Source organism: Paralichthys olivaceus, chromosome 4, assembly GCF_024713975.1.
Source record: "Paralichthys olivaceus isolate ysfri-2021 chromosome 4, ASM2471397v2, whole genome shotgun sequence".
NCBI classification, from domain to species: Eukaryota; Metazoa; Chordata; class Actinopteri; order Pleuronectiformes; family Paralichthyidae; genus Paralichthys; species Paralichthys olivaceus.
The window spans coordinates 27,727,403-27,746,726 of record NC_091096.1 but is presented as its reverse complement, the minus strand read 5'-3'; the positions used below and the strand labels follow the sequence as shown (position 1 = coordinate 27,746,726).

General features: G+C 44.2%; 2 protein-coding genes across 6 annotated transcripts; one reads left to right on the top strand and one right to left on the bottom strand.

Moving 5' to 3' along the window:
• The first annotated feature begins 2,400 nt into the window (after positions 1-2,400).
• LOC138407362 (calphotin-like) lies at positions 2,401-13,091 on the top strand. Of its 2 annotated transcripts, none has more exons than XM_069522860.1 (2): positions 2,401-2,541; positions 2,819-13,091. In XM_069522860.1, the coding sequence occupies exon 2, from the start codon at positions 9,636-9,638 to the stop codon at positions 11,313-11,315; it is 1,680 nt and encodes a 559-aa protein (XP_069378961.1). In that variant the 5' UTR covers positions 2,401-2,541; positions 2,819-9,635; the 3' UTR covers positions 11,316-13,091. The 2 variants fall into 2 exon arrangements, with proteins under 2 accessions (XP_069378961.1, XP_069378962.1); XM_069522861.1 differs by having other exon boundaries at positions 2,407-2,541; positions 4,062-13,091.
• Positions 13,092-15,252: 2,161 nt separating this feature from the next.
• Positions 15,253-18,508, bottom strand: LOC109623510 (uncharacterized). Of its 4 annotated transcripts, XM_069522857.1 has the most exons (11): positions 17,948-18,505; positions 17,769-17,875; positions 17,524-17,692; positions 16,846-17,413; positions 16,650-16,771; positions 16,456-16,581; positions 16,218-16,283; positions 15,959-16,140; positions 15,764-15,869; positions 15,623-15,678; positions 15,253-15,536 (listed from the first exon to the last, which is right to left on the bottom strand). In XM_069522857.1, the coding sequence occupies exons 3-8, from the start codon at positions 17,572-17,574 to the stop codon at positions 16,048-16,050; spliced, it is 1,026 nt and encodes a 341-aa protein (XP_069378958.1). In that variant the 5' UTR covers positions 17,575-17,692; positions 17,769-17,875; positions 17,948-18,505; the 3' UTR covers positions 15,253-15,536; positions 15,623-15,678; positions 15,764-15,869; positions 15,959-16,047. The 4 variants fall into 4 exon arrangements, with proteins under 4 accessions (XP_069378958.1, XP_069378957.1, XP_069378959.1 ...); XM_069522856.1 differs by having other exon boundaries at positions 15,253-15,678; XM_069522858.1 differs by having other exon boundaries at positions 15,253-15,678; positions 16,650-16,768.
• Between the last annotated feature and the right edge of the window lie 816 nt (positions 18,509-19,324).

Below are 19,324 nucleotides of genomic sequence, written 5' to 3'. Positions count from 1 at the left end.
TCTTAGTTAAGTGTTGTTTTCTTTTTTCCCTTATCCCCTCTCGGAAGGTAGGATTTTTATTTGTAAGTTTTGTAATCATTCCCTCTTTTTCGAGGCACCCTCTGTTCTCCAGTTTATTGTATTTGTTTGACAAATAAACACCCAAGCTGAATCAGCTCTCTCCTAACTCTGCGTTCGAGTCCTTCCTCCAAGTATTTCATATATGGTCACTGTGACCTTTGACCACTGAAATCTGATCAGCTGATCCCAGCTGAGAGACAAGTGGTCCAAAATTGAAGGAAATCCCTCCAGTTGTTTTTGAGATCACATTCAAGAGGCCACAAGAGTGAACTTGAGTGTTTAAAGTTTAAAGGATAATATAGTATAGTATCATTATATTTTCTTTCCTTCTGCCATTAGTGCCTTTGACATTGAAACAGAACCTTGCACTTAGACCACCAAAATCATATACATTACTCTGTGAGTCCAAGTAAGCAGGTGTGCCAAAGAATTCCTGATAAAAACAACAATCTCCAGTGGCAGCCATGTAATTTAATCCTTTGATATAAATAACTGGAAACGCCCAGTGGCAGTCTTGTACTTTAGTCCTTTGATATAAATAACTATATATCCTTTGATCTAGTTAATGTTGTAATATTTCCTTTGATCCTGGGGTTAGGGTTAGGCTTTAGGAGTGATGGCACAGTTTCTGAAACCTTCGACTGGGAAGACAGCAGCTTTCATTAACGAAGATAACAGCTGACCAAATCTACTTCCTTTACCAATGGAGCTCCAGAAGATAAGAGAGGACCTTATTAAAGCCATAGCTGAGACTAAGGCTATCAACCTTGATGCCCAGGCCAAACTGGCTGCAGAACACCAGAAGCTCAAGAGCACTGAGGCCAGGTGTGGAGCTCTGGAGGCATTCCTGCACCACGAGAGAACCAAGGCTAATAGATGCTGGAGCAGGGCAGAGTCTCTGGAAGAAGCCAATATTGCTCTGAAGGAGGAGGTGGAACTTTTTAAAAGTGAGAGGAGCCAGCTTCAAGATGAGCTCAAACGCAAGGATGAGCTCATAATATATGCAGTAGAGACAAGGAAAGCTTGCAAAAGATCCCAGGTTGACCTCATGGCCAAGCTGGCGTCAAAAGAAGAGCAGCTCAAGAGCACTGAGGCCAGGTGTGCAGCTCTGGAGGCAAAACTTCACCAGGAGCATGCTCAGTCTGAGGAAGAGTGAAGCAGTGAGGTGGAGCTGCCTCAAGTGGAAGAAGAGAGCAGCAGTGAGGTGGAGCTGCCTCAGTCTGAGGGAGGATGCAGCAGTGAGGCAGAGCTGCCTCAATCTGAGGGAGGTTGCAGCAGTGAGATGAGACGGCGGATCTCTTTATCTCCGCTTTATTTTCTATAACTTATACAGATTACTTACAAAAGGGAGGGGGGCTAAGCTTTGATTGATGTCAGTGCCAAAAGAGATGCATTGAGGGTGAAATCAATAGGCAAATATTTAGATCCAACCAGGTAGCTGCCCTGGAAAGATTTCCTGACGGGCCTCCTGGCAGAGCACGGAGAAAAGAGCATGTATAACCTGTGTGCTTTCTCTGCGGGAAATGTCCGGGCGGGCTTGTCAGGTTTCTACCGGGAAGTGCTGGAGGCTTGGGACAAGATTCTGCCCTACCTCAGACCTGACTGTAAAGGAAAAGAGCATGTGCTGAAATTACCTTTCCTGTCGAGCCCTTTTATTACATGGAAAAGCAAACCCCTATTGAGCAGTCACCTTAGAGAGGCGGGAAGTAAACGTAATGAGTGTATGCAAAAATGGTGTGTTTGACACAGAAAGGGTGATAGAACAATTAAAATCTAAAAAATATATGTATAGCAGAAAATACATAAAGGATTTGGGGACAAAAGTTGCCAACTACATTAAAAAAAACATGGGGCAAAGAAATAAAAAACAACCACAGTGCAGGATAATTCCGTGAGTTTTCTCCTGTGTCTAGATGGTAAATCAAAACCAATACAACAAATCAAAACCAAAACTTTATACAACATACTAATAGCTAAACATATCCAAAAACCGCCAGGTGAACAAGCATGGACCAAAACCTTTCCGGCACAAAATCTACACACCATATGGATAAACCTAGATCTTAAATTCATTCCCCCAGTTAACTTCAACACAGATTTCAAAATAAGGCACAGGAGAATTTTCACGAGCATTGTCCTACACGAAGTACACAAAGATACATTTTCAAGAGTATGTACTGTATGTGGAATAGAAGAGTAAAATCTAGAACATATGTTTTTGAACTGTACCGCGCTCAGAACTTTTAGAAAAACATATATAAACTGCTGAATGAAAAATGCCATCCGACGGGAGTAGACGAACCACATTGGGACTGGACTTGGTTGTTTGGCCTCCCTAAGGGAGAAAAGGGACTTAAAAACACACCTATTTAAAAACAAACTCAAAGCACACTGGACAATGCTATTCAATTACCAAAAGGACTCATTCCTGACATCTGTTAACAAAGAAAACCTCTTGTACAGAGTGGACAATGATGACCGGTTAGTTTTTTTCTTTTAATTTTGCTCCTCTATCTTCTGTTTATTTTTCATATACCCTGTAAAAGTTAGTTATGGCTTTGTTTAGGAGCTCTTATTGAATATGAAAGTAGAGTTCCTCTCCATATTGTAAATATGTATTTTTTGACAGTAAGAGATAAAAAATTTAAAAAAACACGCCCGATCTCGTCAGATCTAGGAAGCCAAGCAGGGTCGTGCCTGGTTAGTACTTGGATGGGAGACCCAATAAAAGATGAACTATGAACTTGTTGTTTTTAAGTGTGAACTGACACAACACTGCAAAAGGCAGCTACTGCACAACAGTCGGCACTGACAGACAGAAGTAGTAGAACTGAATCATCACACTCCTGTCACCAATCCTGCTCAAGACTGAGGTTAGGACCACCCTTACTCAGTTGCATATGACACAGAAATACAGAAATAAATACATGTGGGGAAAAAATGAAGACATTTATATATTTATTTCCACATTTATTTATTTATTTAAACATTTCTTTCTTTCTTTATACTTAAGTCATTTCTCGTCCTCCATAAAACCCAGAGCACCTACAGGTTGGGCTGCTTGTAGACCAGGTAGTGCTTGTTTACTTAGTGTTGAAAATAGAATTACAGTAGGGTACACATGTATGTGTAGGCTGTGGTGTAGCATTGAAGCAGAAGCATGAATCTGGCTTTAGGATCAGATGCTGCTTGATCAGAACTTGTCTGCTCATTGTGTTGGTCAACCACATTACAAACAAAAAGTGTTCATGGATAAAGTTGCATGGGTTCAGACCTTCTCTTTATTGTCTTGCAGTTGATTGTTCACATTAAATGGAACAGACATAGCTACATCAGGCTTGAGAAAGAAATACAAACCCTGCTCCTATCTTACCTGGCACAGTTGGCCACTCACACCAACAAGCAGGTGTCAGTATCTGTCAAACATTACAGGAATGGTCAGAAACCTCTCTTTCCATCTGAGTTGGAAAAGTTTAAACTGTGCAGGCAGAGCAACCTGGCACATCTGTATGAAGGACGAGAAATTACTTAAGTATAAATAAAAAAATAAAAAAATAAATGTGGAAATAAATAAATAAATGTCTTAATTTTATTTCTACATTTATTTATTTCCACATTTATTTATTTCTGTATTTCTGTGTCATATGCAAATGAGTAAGGGCGGTCCTGACCTCAGTCTCATGCAGGATTGGTCACAGGAGTGTGATGATCCAGTTCTACTACTTCTGCCTTCAGTAGCTGCTGTTTGCAGTGTTGAGTCAGTTCACACTTAAAAACAACTAGTTCATAGTTCATCTTTTATTGGATGATTTCGTAACAAACTTACGATCATGTGTTGAGTTATTAATCCATAGTGTCGGATCATATCTGCGTGTCACTCAGACATGTTAAAATGATACGGATAAAGTAGTGTTTTGACTACATATTATCTTTTGAATGCTCACTCTCTTCCTTCAGTGATGATGTGAGGGTTCCATATGCTTTTTTTCTTTGATGAACAGTCTTTCCTGCTCTTGATGTGTCTCCTCTGAAGCAGCAGCAACTGCACCATCTGCTGGCGGCAAAGAGAATCATCACCCTAATCCACAGTTTTGTTGCTTTGTGACCATTGACACTCTGGGGTTCCTTCAACTGTTTTATTGTGCAGGGAAAATAAACTGAAAGTGTCATTTGTCCTAATATTGCAATTGCAATCATTGGAATTTTCAATCATTTCCTTCATTAATTATGTCAGGGTTACATAAACAGTTTTTTCCTTTATTTTCACATGTATTTATTTCTGTATTTCTGTGTCATATTGTGACGACCCTTTCCAGTACGCCTGCCTGTCTCATTCTGCTCTCTTACAGTTGCTGGGAGGTCGCTGTTAGGCGTGGCCTCCCTTTTTGTTGCCGGCCTTGAGTCAGGCGGTAACAAATGGGTGCTCGTCCGGGATCACTTTGGTGCTGGGAATCCGGTAAATGTAAAGTTTTGTTGAAGTGAGTGTTCACACAGATTTTGGGTTGCTCTGGTAGTCCTAGGGAATTTGTTGCTTGACTATTTGTGTTCCAGTAAGCATGTTGCTCCATAGATTTTGGCCTGTAATGTTAAAACTTGTTTTCCTGAACTCCCAGTAAAGGTTTGAGGGCTGGTAAGTAATTTGGAACCCTTTCTAGGGTTTAGTGAGTCAGCTAGTTCTGGTTAGGCAGTTAGCCAGAGGGAGGGGGTTCCATATTTTTAGCAGCCGTTAACCCTGTTGCGTGGTGATGGAAAACTTTCTCTGTTTGTAGTTGTGGCCTGTCTGTGGTGTGTTGTATAGAGTATCAGTGCTGGAAAAAGCACCCCTAGGTGGTGAAACTGTAACAATGGCTTCGATTGAAGATTTTGTTCAGTCTTCATGTAAGGATTTGCTCAATTCTCATAAGAGAGATCAGCTCTTAAAAGTGGGTGACTATTACAGTGTTGAGGTTTCTAAGAAGTGTCGTATATTGGGGTTGCGATGATGTGAAGATGATGAAGGAATCTCCGATGACACCGTCTTGATTGTATATAAAGGTTTATTACAAAAAGTTCAGCATCAGTACAAGCAAAGCAATCTGCCTGGAGAGAGATTCGGGGCCAATGTGAATCTTCTCTCGAAGCAACTTCATCTCCTCGTTTATATAGAAGGGTTTGCGTAAACCTAATTAAAACACATCTAGTTACTTATCCAGCTCTTCCCGGTTATCCAGTAACGGGAAGAGAGATACTATCTCAAATTTTAGTGTTCCCTTTTGAAGTGTGTCCTAACACCCTACTATTTATTCAGGCTTACTCCAAATTCCTCAGGACCGGTGAACCTCAAACCCACATATACGTTTCTTTTATGGGGAGGACTACACATAGCATTTCAGACACCACAGAAGCTAAATAAAAATGAGTTGGTGGCCACGTAAAGGCCCAATTGGTGGAGCTGAATATCTTCTTCGATGGGGGGTGCAAGTTCTCCAGGAGAAGTAGCTAGTTTGTTTGATGTAGCTTCTGCTAAGGTCAGTAGGCCAGGTAAAGTGTTGGCTCCAGTTTTGACTGTGCTTGGGGCTGGCTTGACATTTGAGCAACAGAAAGAGCTCCTCCTGCTACAACTCCAACAGGAACAAAGGAATGTTTTTGAGGTAGAAAGGTTAAGACATGAGCTAGTGACACAAAAGCTACAGCTGGAGCGTTATAGTTTGGACCTTATAAGTGAAGGCAAGCTTCAGGCTGAACCAAAGGTTGAAGAGTCAATTGCACGTATTCCTCCCACTCTGTCATTTGATGTTGCTGTCAGTTTACGGTTAAATCCAAAGTTTAATGAATGGGACCCTGACATTTTCTTTGTGTTGTTTGAGCGTTTAGTGGAAGCGTGTAATTTGTCTGATGCTGAGCGGAGACTACTGCTTCAATGTGTGCTCACCGGCAAGGCTCAGGAGGCTTTTTCTATCTTGAGTGCTAGGGATAGTGGTAGCTATCAGTTGGTTAAAGCGGCTGTGCTTTAGGCATATGAGTTGGTACCCGAAGCTTATCATCACAGTTCAGGACACTCAGGAAAGAGAAAAAGTCGCACACTGAATTTGCTCGTGATTTAGCCACTCATTTTAGCCACTGGTGTGTTGCTTCATGGTAGAGACCTTGGAGGAATTGCAGGAACTGTTTTAGCTTAAGCAGTTTAAAAATACTCTGCCTGATTGGGTTGTAACTTATTTAAATGAACAGAAGGTAAGCACACACAAAACCCTCCTCTTCAGAGTTGGTGATTAAGTTTCCTGTGGTGGAGCAAGAACAGGCACAATCTACAGCTAATGATGAGATTGATCCTGGTTACGTGGCATTTTTGTCAGATGGTTATGTTTCACTGGTCGGGAGCGATAGGAAGGTACCTGTAAAAATACTGAGACATTCAGGGGAACTGGACTCATTTATGGAGGACTCTGTGTTGCCTTTCTCTTCGGAGACAGACACCAGTTTCAGTGTTGATGTTCGGGGAATGGGTTTGACTGTTTTTTCAGCTCCTCAGCATAAACTGACCTTATTTTCAGATCTGGTGCGAGATGACGTGACCATGGGAGTGCACCCTTCTTTGCTAATGGGGAGTACAGGTCATCCTAGGGAATGACCTGGCTGGCGATCGTGTGTGGCCTGTTGCCCCTGCAATGGTGGACACACCAATATCTCGAGTAGAAGATTTTGAGTCTCCCAAATACCCTCTTGTAGTACTACCCACTTGTGCAGTGACACGTGCCATGAGCCATGCTGATTTTAGTTCAGATTTTGACAATTCAGATAAGAAAAGAGAGTCTGTGTTCCTTGTATCTGCTTTTCCTTTGCCTGTATCTTGCAGTGATTTTGTAAAAGAGCAAAAAGAGGATCCCTCACTTTAGCCACTGTACAGCCAAGTTCTACCAGATGGTGAGGTGGAGAGTTCAGCCCGTGGCTACTTTTTCAAATATGGCCTGTTGGTGGGAAAATGGGTTCCCCAGGGGGACTGTTTTTTGGGGGATGAGATTGTGCAACTCGTCCTGCTCTCTTCATTACGTCTAACTGTTCTTCAGACTGCTCATGATGGTGTTGCAGGTCATTTGGGTGTGAGGAAAACCTATGACCTATGAGTTATGCGGCATTTTTACTGGCCACGTTTGAAAAGCGACATTTTGGCCTTTATTAAAACTTGCCACACATATAAGTTGACTGGAAAACCAAATCAGGCGATTAAACCTGCCCCTCTGCATCCCATTCCAGTTGCTGAACACCCTTTTGAGCATCTGATTGTTGATTATGTTGGTCCTTTGCCACGTTCCAAAGCTGGTAGTAACTTTTTGCTTACAGTCATGTGTCACGCTACATGTTATCCTGCTGCCTATCCCCTTAGGAACATCACGACCAGGTTGGTTGTGAAAGCACTGACACAGTTCATGTCTATTTTTGGAATCCCAAAGGTTGTCCAGTCTGAAGAGGGGTCTAATTTCTCATCGAAGTTGTTTGCAGAGGTGTTAAAACCAGAAAGCTCTCGAGAGGTTCCATCAAACCTTGAAGAGTTAGACCGTGACTGGAAGGAGGGATTACCCTGGCTGATGTTAGCTGCCAGGGAGGTGTCCCAAGAGAGCCTGGGTTTCAGTCCCAATGAATGAAAAGTCTCTATGATCGACAGGGAGAACGCCGTGAATACTGTCCCGGTCAAGTTCTGGCCCTTTTGCCTTTGGTTGGATCCCCTTTCCAGGCCAAGTTCTCTGGCCCTTATACTGTGACCCGTAAAGTGTCAGATTTGAATTATTTGATCTCAACCCCTGACCAGAGGAAGTCAGTGCAGTTATGTCATCAACCCGTTGAAACCCTATTTTGCTCGCTCTGCTGTGCTAGTTCCTGAGTTGTTAATTTCCTCTGTTGCTGCAGTGGCATCAATTGTTGATTCACAACCACCTTTTGATCAGGTGGTAACAAATTTAATTATTATTAAATTCACTTGTGTGCTTCCTCCCTGCAGTGTCTCTTCCTGTCCAGTCTGGTTTTCCTCTCTCTTAAACTGCTTCGGTAACAAGGTTGCTGAGGGAGGTGGCTTCAACGGTAAAGGAAGTAGTACACCTGCAGGTTGTAAGGATTTTTACATGAGTTATATGGATATGGGTTGAAAGGTTGTTTACATGTTGACATTACAGTTTTTCTGAATTGCTAAAACACTAATTCCTGTTGTGTGAATCAATTGCTCAGTTGTCTGAACTCATTCACTGAAATGAGCATCATTTTGACAGTACCATAATCTTCACCTAGTAAAACACTATTTGTAGATCTCAGTCCTTCCTTTTGCAAAACTCTAAACACATTCTCATGCAATAAATCACTGTTATGCACTTGTGATGAATAATGGTAAAAACCAGTGTCAAAATATCAACACAAATGAAACACGTGTCATCCATTGAACACAAGGATTCAAAATTGGTCACACTTGTTTCTCTTCATGTCATGACAACATGACAACCAATATAAGCCAGTTCAGAATTCAAGCAGGTTGGTCCTGCAAGCTCATGACAACAATAGATCAGAGACACAGAGGACAAGTGCCTTTAAGAGGAGGTAGAGGCGGAAGACAAGAAGGAGGCAGAGGAAGAGGAGGGAGAGAAAGACGAGGAGTGGCAATTTCTGATGGTGGTACGGTAATATAACACTGTGCGCTGCTATAAGCAACCAGGGTGTTCTTCACCATCATGCCACTGTGGGGCCATATACTGTAACACCCAGCACCTTCTCATCTTTCTTGGTGGTCTTAGAGATGTGTTGTCTGCAATGAACAGCAGGAACATGAGACGATGGAGCGGCCTATTTATGTTATAATTTGGGACAATGTTAGTTTTCACCGCGCTGTCCAAGTCAGAGAATGGTTCAATATGAATCAGAATATCAGTACAGTAACCTATACTTACCACCGTACTCTCCCTTCCTCAATGCAATAGAGGAGGTTTCCTCCACTTGGAGATGGAAGGTGTACGAGTGACAGCCCTACACCACGCTCAAAGTAATCTTCATGAGTCCATGGAACTAGCCTGTGATGACATTGGTGAGATGTGTCAGGGCTGGGTACAGCACACTAGGGTTCTTTCCCCCCTTGCCTGGCAAGGGCAAATATAGTGTGTGATGTGGATGAAGTGCTGTGGTCTGACCCAGCCCAAAGGCAGGATGACCCTCAATGAAGCTCAATGATCAACTGTGTAAAGTACTTATTGTGACCAATAAACATTTCTCCATGAGCAACATGCCTTCACTGTAACTATCTGTTCAGTCTGTGTCTGTTTTTGATTTCACTTCCTGTTTTATTTTGGTGTCTGGGTTCTTGTGTCTAGCTTTACTTCCTGTTGGTTTCCCCCACACACCTGTACCTTGTTGTCATTAAGCATCCCCTATTTAAACCCTGTGTTTCCCCTCACCCTCTGCCAGATTGCCATCATTCGTTTTCTGCCTGTTACCTGTATGGACTTGTTTCTTTGGACATCTAAGTAAAGTTTGATTTAATACTTTATTTTTCTGCCTCACTCGTTTTCTCTGCTACTGAGTCTCTGCCAAGTTGAGGATTGTCTCAGTGCAATCTGGCCATGACAGACTCAGCAGAGAAAGACGTTCTTCGCTCGGCCCTCCGTGCCCAAGGGAGTTTGCTTCACAGTCATGAGCAACAGCTGTCCTCATTGATGGGTGGCGTGCAGCAATTGCAAACCAGGCAAGACGCTCTTCAAACTTCCCTGTCAGACCAGTTTGGAGACCTATCTACCAAGATGCAACAGATGTTCGCTAGCCTGACAACCACTGGTTCGGCTCCACCTGCTCCCCAGCCCAGGGAGGCTCAACCTGTTTTTCACCCGGATCCCCGTCTCCCCAGTATCGAGAGGTATGATGGTGACCCCTCAACTTGCCGATCCTTCCTGTCTCTCTGCTCAATGACTTTTGAACTGCAGCCTCACTCTTTCCCCTCCGAGACCTCTCGTGTGGCTTTCATGATTACTCACCTGTCAGGAAGAGCCCGTGAGTGGGCTACCGCAGAGTGGGACAAGAGGCCTGTTACCTGTGTCTCAGCGAGGAGCTTCGCGGAGGCCCTCCGGAAGGTTTTTGATCACCGCACACCAGGCAGAGAGGCGGCTCGAGGACTGTTGGACCTGAGACAGCGAGGCAGTCGAGTAGCCGATCATGCTACCCACGTTCCAGCGTCGGGGGTCCCGGCTGACGTCACTCACGTTCCGGCGTCGGGGATCCCGGCCGATGCTACCTACGTTCCAGCGTCGGGGGTCCCGGCTGACGTCACTCACGTTCCGGCGTCGGGGATCCCGGCAGATGCTACCCACGTTCCAGCGTCGGGGGTTCCGGCTGACGTCACTCATGTTCCGGCGTCGGGGATCCCGGCCGATGCTACCCACGTTCCAGCGTCGGGGGTCCTGGCTGACGTCACTCATGTTCCGGCGTCGGGGATTCCCGCAGATGCTACTCACGTTCCAGTTTCGGAGGTAGCCGTTCCTGTTCCTGCCCCACGGTCGGTGGTTCAAGCAGTCGTCTCGCCAGTTCCTGTCCCTCGGCTGAGGGTTACGGCGAGCGGCTCTCCAGTTCCTGTTCCTGCCCCACGGTCGGGGGTTCAAGCAGTCGTCTCGCCAGTTCCTGTCCCTCGGCTGAGGGTTACGGCGAGCGGCTCTCCAGTTCCGGTTCCTGCCCCACGGTCGGGGGTTCAAGCAGTCGTCTCGCCAGTTCCTGTCCCTCGGCTGAGGGTTACGGCGAGCGGCGCTTCAGTTCCTGTTCCTGTCCCACGGATGCGGGTCTCGCCTGGCTCCGCTTCAGTTCCTGTTCCACGGTTGCGGGTCTCGCCTGGCTCCGCTTCAGTTCCTGTTCCACGGTTGCGGGTCTCGCCTGGCTCCGCTTCAGTTCCTGTTCCTGTTCCACGGTTGCGGGTCTCGCCTGGCTCCGCTTCAGTTCCTGTTCCTGTCCCACGGATGCGGGTCTCGCCTGGCTCCGCTTCAGTTCCTGTTCCACGGTTGCGGGTCTCGCCTGGCTCCGCTTCAGTTCCTGTTCCTGTTCCACGGTTGCGGGTCTCGCCAAGCTTCGCCTCAGTTCCTGTTTCTGACCGGCCTCCGGGCCGCCCGCCCGAGCCCCTGGGCTCTGTTTCTGACCGGCCTCCGGGCCGCCCGCCCGAGCCCCCGGGCTCAGTTTCTGACCGGCCTCCGGGCCGACCGCCCGAGCCCCGTGCTCTGTTCCAGATTCCCACCCTCCTCCCACCCCTCTCAGTTTCAGGTTGAGTCCTTGTTTAGATTCATTTATGGACGTCTGGAGCCGTCCCTTGAGGGGGAGGTACTGTAACGATCTGTTCAGTCTGTGTCTGTTTTTGATTTCACTTCCTGTTTTATTTTGGTGTCTGGGTTCTTGTGTCTAGCTTTACTTCCCGTTGGTTTCCCCCACACACCTGTACCTTGTTGTCATTAAGCATCCCCTATTTAAACCCTGTGTTTCCCCTCACCCTCTGCCAGATTGCCATCATTCGTTTTCTGCCTGTTACCTGTATGGACTTGTTTCTTTGGACATCTAAGTAAAGTTTGATTTAATACTTTATTTTTCTGCCTCACTCGTTTTCTCTGCTACTGAGTCTCTGCCAAGTTGAGGATTGTCTCATTGACCACTGTGTTTTCAATTTTTTGGTGTAGTGTTTAATGACAGCTCAGCAGTTTTTCTATTTTGACCGATTCGTGCAAGATCTGACAACATTGCTCGGTTTTGAGCACATGTAAAACTATTTTGAGGAGATGGTATGGTTTTGCAAAAAGAAGGTTTTGTGAATGTAGTTTGAGAAAAGAGTTGTGTGTTTAGAATTCTGAGAAAAGGACCGGAGGATTCATAAAACATGTTTTAACAATTGTGAAAAACTGTAATACTAAGTCTATTCTGCTTTGTTTTAATTCTCCCTTCACCACTTGTTTTCTGAAGAATACTTTCGCCTCTGGGTTTCTGTCTCTCCACACATCACACAATCTTTTCTCACTTTTTATCTTTTCTAATGCTCCTCTCGATGAGTCATTTTTATATATCATTTTTCCGGAAACATCTAATTTTCCACACCATACATTGAAATCACCCACTATTATACTGTTGCTTTCACACATTTCTCCCATTTGTTCAAACATCACCTTTCTCTCCTTCTCTGTATTTGCTGCATGCACATTTATACGTTTTATTTCTTCATTCATATATTTAAATTTGATCCCTATCAACCTCCCTTCACCATCATTCTCACACATCTTCACTTTCTCTATCACTCCTTCTTTTTATTAATATTGCTACTCCCCTTGCTTTCCCATCACCATTGTTAGTGTATACTTCTCCTGACCATTCTTTCTTTACTTCATTCACACATCTTTCATTGCAGTGTGTCTCTTGAATACACATTATGTCGTATTCACTCAGTCCGTATGTGTTGTCTTTTCCATTTGTTGTTGAGCCCTCTTGCATTTAGTGTTAGGATTGTTATCATTAGTAGTGTTATGTTCATTTATTTTTGTTTTTTGCTTTTCTTATTTTGCCTCTGTTGCCTCTGAGGATTCTGTCTTTTCCTTTGCATGATTTTAGTCATTAAGTCCATGTCTGAGTCGTTTGTTTTCTTATTCTCCGCTTTATCTTCTTCCATTTGGGTTTGTGCTCTCCTTCCTCCGCTCACTCCGTCTTTCATCGCTGCAGCCGCTATCTCCTTCACCGCTGCTGCTTTCGTCACCGCTGCTAACTCCGTCACCGCAGCTACCTCCGTCTCCGCCGCTGACGTCATCATCGCTTCTGTCATCTCTGTCTCCTCTGCTGCTCCGTGCTCCCCGTCGCTGTCATCTGAGTCCTCACTCCCCTCTTCTCTGTCGCGCCCTTCCTCCTCCGTGTCTCCTCCCATTCCCTCGAGCTCCATGGTTTCGTCTTCCCCAACCTTAAGTCCGTTTTTTCCTTTTGTTATGTCCATTTTGCTTTCGCATTCTCTCGCGTAGTGCCCCTGAAGTCCGCATCTGTGGCACTGGAATTCAGGGCACTCTCTGAGGATGTGTCCTGGCTGCATGCACATCCCGCAGACCTTCGTCTGTTTGTCGTGAATGAGTCTGAAGTATTCTGTTCCGAGGGCGGTGTTGAATTTTGTCGAGTATGGTAGACGGGACGAGTATCTTGTCCCGTCTGCCACTTGTGTTCCTGGTGTTCCAGGTTAACTGGGGATCATGGCTTCTGGTGATTTGTTGTCTTTATTCCAGATGTTGTTGGTCGGTTGCCGTCTCGGTCGCAGATTCGTCATTTTCCCCGGAGCGCCTGTGTGTGAAGCGGTGATACACTGAAGCTCTCGTTGAAATAAACATCAAACAAAACCGAGTTTATACATGTCTGTCCGTGTCAACATCACATTAAACAACAATATAAATCATATGGGTAAAAAAATAAAGATAGTCCAAAAATCTTGGACAAGATTCAAAACGACGAGTTGAAGCAGTTTGAGCTTCTGGCCTGATGACGATCTCATATGTAAATGGTTTGTATTTATATAGCTTTTCTAGTCTTGAAGACCACTCAAAGTGCTTTACACTACAGTTTTCCATTCACCCATTCACACACAGAGTGCTTCTATAGATAGCACTTTGGGGCAGTTTGGGGTTCAGTATCTTGCCCAAGGACACTTTGGCATGCAGATGGGAAGACTGGGGATCTCCTCTGGTTGGAGGACGACCGCTCTACCCCCTCAGCCACAGCCACCATGTCATCTGGTGATAGTCCGAACACAGATTTAACGCTGCATACTTAACAGGCTTCACAAACTGATGACCATCGTTCATGGGAGAAACATGGCGTTATGAAGAATACACACGCGTGGCCAGCTCCACGCAAAGTGCCTTTGTGTGACGCTGGTGATCATTTACAATGCGCACACACCAAACACCTGTCACATGAAAACATGCCTCACATGAACAACAAGGTGAAAGCTCACGTGTGAGTAAAGTTGTTGATCGTGCTTGTGTTGGATGTGTTTAGCTTCATGTGTCCTCCGACTCTCGCTGCTGGTTAAAGTCAGCAGACGTGATCTTAAAAGATGTGCTCGATGTTCTCGACCATGAGGTTCAGTCCTCGGAGAATGAAAACAACCGAAACGCTCATCAGAACACGGGTGTGTTTGTTTTTCGTAGTTTCTGTATTGCCAGTGTTGTTTATCTGTGTGTGATCCACAGATGATCTGTCTGAACTGAGTCGAGTGTGTTGTGAACGTGACACGTGTGACGAGGCAAATGTGGAAAACGAACTAAACGACTTCATGGTCGAACAACGTGTTGTGTATTTCTTCTCTTCTGTCAGATGACTACGTGCTTTGTTGGGGCTGTGTCACTCGAAGGAGTAAATAAAGTACCCTGTGTAGCTATGACAACTCTGGCAAGTTATAATAATAATAATTATTATTATTATTGGGGCTAAATATAAATGTGAGTAAAATCCCACCACGGAAGTAGATACGCTGTGCTCCACATAAAAACGCCTCACGTAAACGTGGTGACGCTACCCACTATGCCACTGATCTGGCTGAGGAAGCATTATCACCTTTACGTTCTGATGACTGTTCTGATGACTGTGGAGTCTGCGAACCACTCACCATGTGTTACTGTTTAAGTGAATACGCCCAGGTTAACTTGTGACAGTCACAACTTAACTGTACACTCAGCATTATCGTTCATACGTCACACATTTGGACCCTGCTGCGCCCGTGTGTTTAAAACAGTACGACATCATGAAAAATTGCTATACAGAAAAGCCACCATTATTATGCGTCTTTACTATTAGTGTGCGTTTCGTGTGCTCGTTGATACCTTGGTTGGTGTGAAGCAAGAATACAAACACAAGTAGCGAGAGGCTTGTAACAGACACAACACAAATGTACACCTGCGCACGCATCTTCACCAGCAGGATTGTGTTAGCGTTTGTTGAACCGCATAGTTAGTTACCTTAATTTGTGAGATGTCAACTACATTTAACTTTAACTTAATATACCCCATGATGGTTTTTCTCGATTCCAATGTCATTTGAAAGGTCTAACCTGGTCTGAATGTGAAGGTATTTATTTGTGTGAAAATATCAAAAGCTATGCCTTCACCCACACACTACACAGAATACACAGTCTCTGAATAACTACACAAAAAAGGTATAAGAGGATTAAGGCACTTTTATTTTTTTGACATTTCAATAAATCAATCAAGCTACCTGAATAGCATGTGGTACGTAGCCAGCTACATATGAATTCAATGTAATATGAAGAGCAGAGTGGTGTGAGTGAATTTAGGTAAATTAAAGACAAGTCCAGCTGCTGCAGTAGTTGGATAGCACTAGCGGGTAGACCAGCCAGGAGGGAGTTTTAGTACATAAATAATTTATTAGATGCACATAGGACAGTAAAAGTCACCATCCACTCCTGGTTGCCCAACACAGCTTAAGTGATACCAGCTGTAACATAGTGTGCAAGCAATCTGGAAGTAGAGAAAAAACATTAACATGTATTGCAGTACCATAAGTAAGACATGCATAAACTGAAAGTGCTTAAAGTCTGCCTCACCCATTGCACATCTGTGTCATACACACCACACACTCGGCATAGTCCAGACAAATCATCTGTTCATGAAACATAGTTATGTTATTTTCTCAAATAAATAGCTCTTGTTTTACAATATCTAATAAAAACAAATAAAACACCAACCTGTTGCGTTGATCAGCCGCTGACTTATCTGCATTCTTTCATACAGGATAGTTGGCTTATTAAAAATGACATTGAACTCTTCTCCATTTAAAATCATGTCTGCTAACTGAAACAAGAAACAAGTGGAAAACACAGATGCAGAAACGGTCCAACCATTTATTTTTGGAATGATTGATTCAAAGCACGTTCACTTACTTTACACACAATAACACCACATGATGTGGCATCCTCTTGATGAGCGGGAGTAACCGTCTCACAGGACCAGCGGGACCATTGCCCCCCCTCTACCTGGTCACTGCACTGCATTTTTGTAATGCCTCTTTCTGTGCCCCAAAAGGATCCACATAGACAGAGCGCTTCTCCTTTGGATACATCACCTGGACAAATTATAAAAGCAAATAAGGAATTATTCAAACAGGAGCTGTATAGTGTGATTATAGCCACAGCCCCTTACTGTTAGTGTCCAGTGCTGGTTTTCACAGACAGCTCCAACCATAATGTCATAGTCCAGTGGATCCACCTGCATTTATGCAATATAGTACACAGAAAACATTTTTCACATGAGGAATCTGCTCTAATATTGAGATGCAGAATAAATAAACATAGGACAAAGAAAACAAACATATGGGTTTACGAGTGAAGGAATAAGACAATCCTCCCTAATTTTCAGTGTAATCACATTTATAACTTACCTTCCTCAGCCCTTTGGTTTTCCCTTTCCAAATGTCAGTCATCTGAAAAGAATCAATTAAAAAGCACTGGCCTTTGCCTCCTCTACTGAATTTCCTCAGGCAAAGTGTGAGGTAGGCATTTATGATCTGTAATGAAATCAAATTTTTACCCACATGTGAATGCAAAATAAAATGCTGAAACCTTTCTTGCTTACCTCACTTTCCAGAAGTGTCCCTGGAGAAAGGTGTTCCCGGAGGTTGTGTGTGAAAAGCAAGTATGGGCCAATTTTGCTCCGTAATACCTCTGGTGCTTGCTCGGCCCAGATTGTCTCTACTACTATACAGAAAAAAGTTGACAGATTACTTGCAATAAACATTAGCAAAATAATTGTACTCATTATTTGCTATTACCTGCTTCTAAAGTGTCTAAATGGACTTTTTTGCAAAGTTTTGCAGGGACAAACACTGCTGACATGGCTGGAGATGACACAGAGATGGCATGAGGTGAGGGTGAGACGGCTGGAGATGAGGGTGAGATGGCTGGTGATGAGGGTGAGATGGCAGGAGGTGAGGGTGAGACGGTAGGAGATGAGGGTGAGTCAGTAACCCATTTGTGGGGGATGCGTGGGGTGGGCTCAATATATCTATTGAGTTGGTCAATGTTGACCTTGTGAATCATCTTGCTTTTCTCTGTTACCAGGTCAGCACTTTTCCCTTCCAATTTTATTATGGTGAAGGGGCCAAGCATGGAGGTCTCCATTCCCCCCCCCTTCTTTTGCTCCTGGCGTTTATTTGCCCTCATCACCTTGTCTCCAACTTCAAATCTGTCATCTTGTCCCAACTCCTCTCTTTTTCTCTTGATCTTGTCCCTCATCTTCCCCATGTTGGCTTGAGCTATGGTGTAGTGTGCTGGGAGGTTCTGTGTACCCAGAGGTTGTGTTTCCTGGCCAATGAGGGCCTCCACACCCTCATCGGTCACCTGTGTCAAGAAACACTTCAGAATGTTGAGTAACAGCAACCATGAAGTTAAGAATCATAATTTCCATTATTACCCCAATACACACATTACATGTGTACTTTACTACATACCAGATACTCTTCTGGAACTTCAGTAGGGTACATGGCCTCACGGCCAAACATGAGGAAATACGGGGAGTATTTGGTGGTGAGCTGCTTCTTGGTCCTTAGCGCAAACAGTGTCGCTTGGAGGTGCCCATCCCAAGTATTAGGTTAGGCCCGAACCAACTTAGTCAAGGTCCTGCAAGATCATACACCCAACACTGTGACCTTAACTTTGCAGTGTTAATGAAGACGGAAATAGACATTTACAATACCTTTGAATAGTCCCATTAATTTTTTCCACTAAGCCGTTGGTCTGGGGATGGTAGGGAGAGCATAGACTTCTTTTTATCCCCAGCTTCTCACAGACATTGTAGTTGAGCTGTAAGAAAGGTGGAAACATTCATATTGACACCATATAATTTAAGATTCAGATGGCATTAGGAGTTCTTACCTCATTAACAAATTCTCTTCCTTGGTCTGTTAGAAGCCTTTTTGGAGCACCAAACTTATAAAAGAAGTTAAAGATGCACTCTGTGACCTCAGCAGCACACTTAGTCTTTAGAGGATAGGCCTCAGTCCATTTAGTAAAATAATCAATCATCACACAGATATATTGGTGCCCTTGTCTGGTTGGTGCCAATTTTCCCACCAGATCCATGCCCACAAGCTCAAGTGGCTCCGTTACCTGAGGAAAACAAAGCATGATATGGAAATGAAATCTTATTCTGGGTTAGGGAGTTATTTCAGTGCAGTCACCTCAATTGGGACGTAAGCCGTCTTTATCTTGAGGACATTCCGTTTGGCCTGGCACTGCGGACACTCCAATACCTAAACAAATTTCAGAAATCAGTAAATGAGAAGATAAACAAATTGAATATGAAAGAGTGTGTTTACCTTAAACTACCATGTACAGAGATTACTAACAATATTAGATCAAGCTCACCCATTTTCGTATGTCCTTTTCCATCCCAGGCCAGTAGTACCTCAAGGAAATGGCATCCACAGTTTTTTCCATTCCACAGTGGCCACCATGCTCACTTGCATGGAAGGCCACAAAGATGCCATTTGCCTTGTCTGGGGAGGTAACTACTTTGGCCTGGTAGTCACCCTGCCTCCTTCGACGGCATGTGTAATGAAGCTGCCCATCTGAGGGCCATGATGATATTAGTAAGTCCACATTACTGCTTTATTGTGTGGAACACCTTTTACTTACCCTTAAAGGTATCATTTTCACTCCTCTTTATGATGTATCTTTGTTTAGAGGTTAAACCTAACGGAAAGGCATTATGCTTCAGGAAGTCTGTAATTTCTCTGACCAGTTTAGGGTCCATTTTGATTAAATCTAAATACTACTATACTATGTATATCTATTTATCTATCTCTCTATCTGTCTCTCTCTCTGTCTCTCTCTCTCTCTCTGTCATGGCGGAGTGAGTGTGTTTGGAGCTGAGAGCTGGTGGTGGTGTCTAGCGTTAAATCGTTTCATTTGCCTTATTTTCTCACTATTTAATGTTATATTTCTCACATAGTTCAATAATCACATTATCTCACAGTAGTTTGCAGTTTAGTGTTTGGTGTATTTGTGTGTTTCCCCTCACCTGCGTCTTGCCGGTACGTGGCAGGCGCCATGTCTAGCGGGAGTTTTTAACATCTCACCCGCAAACACGGTGTTAAGATCTCTGCCACCTTCCCCTGCAGCGTGGAGGACCTCAGCCTCGCTGTGGGGGAGAAGGTCGGCCACGGCGGTGTCGTGTCGGCCGCTCTAATGAACAGTGCCGTGGTTGTTTTCCTAGACCGAGTGTAGAAGGTGAACTCGGTCGTCGAGACA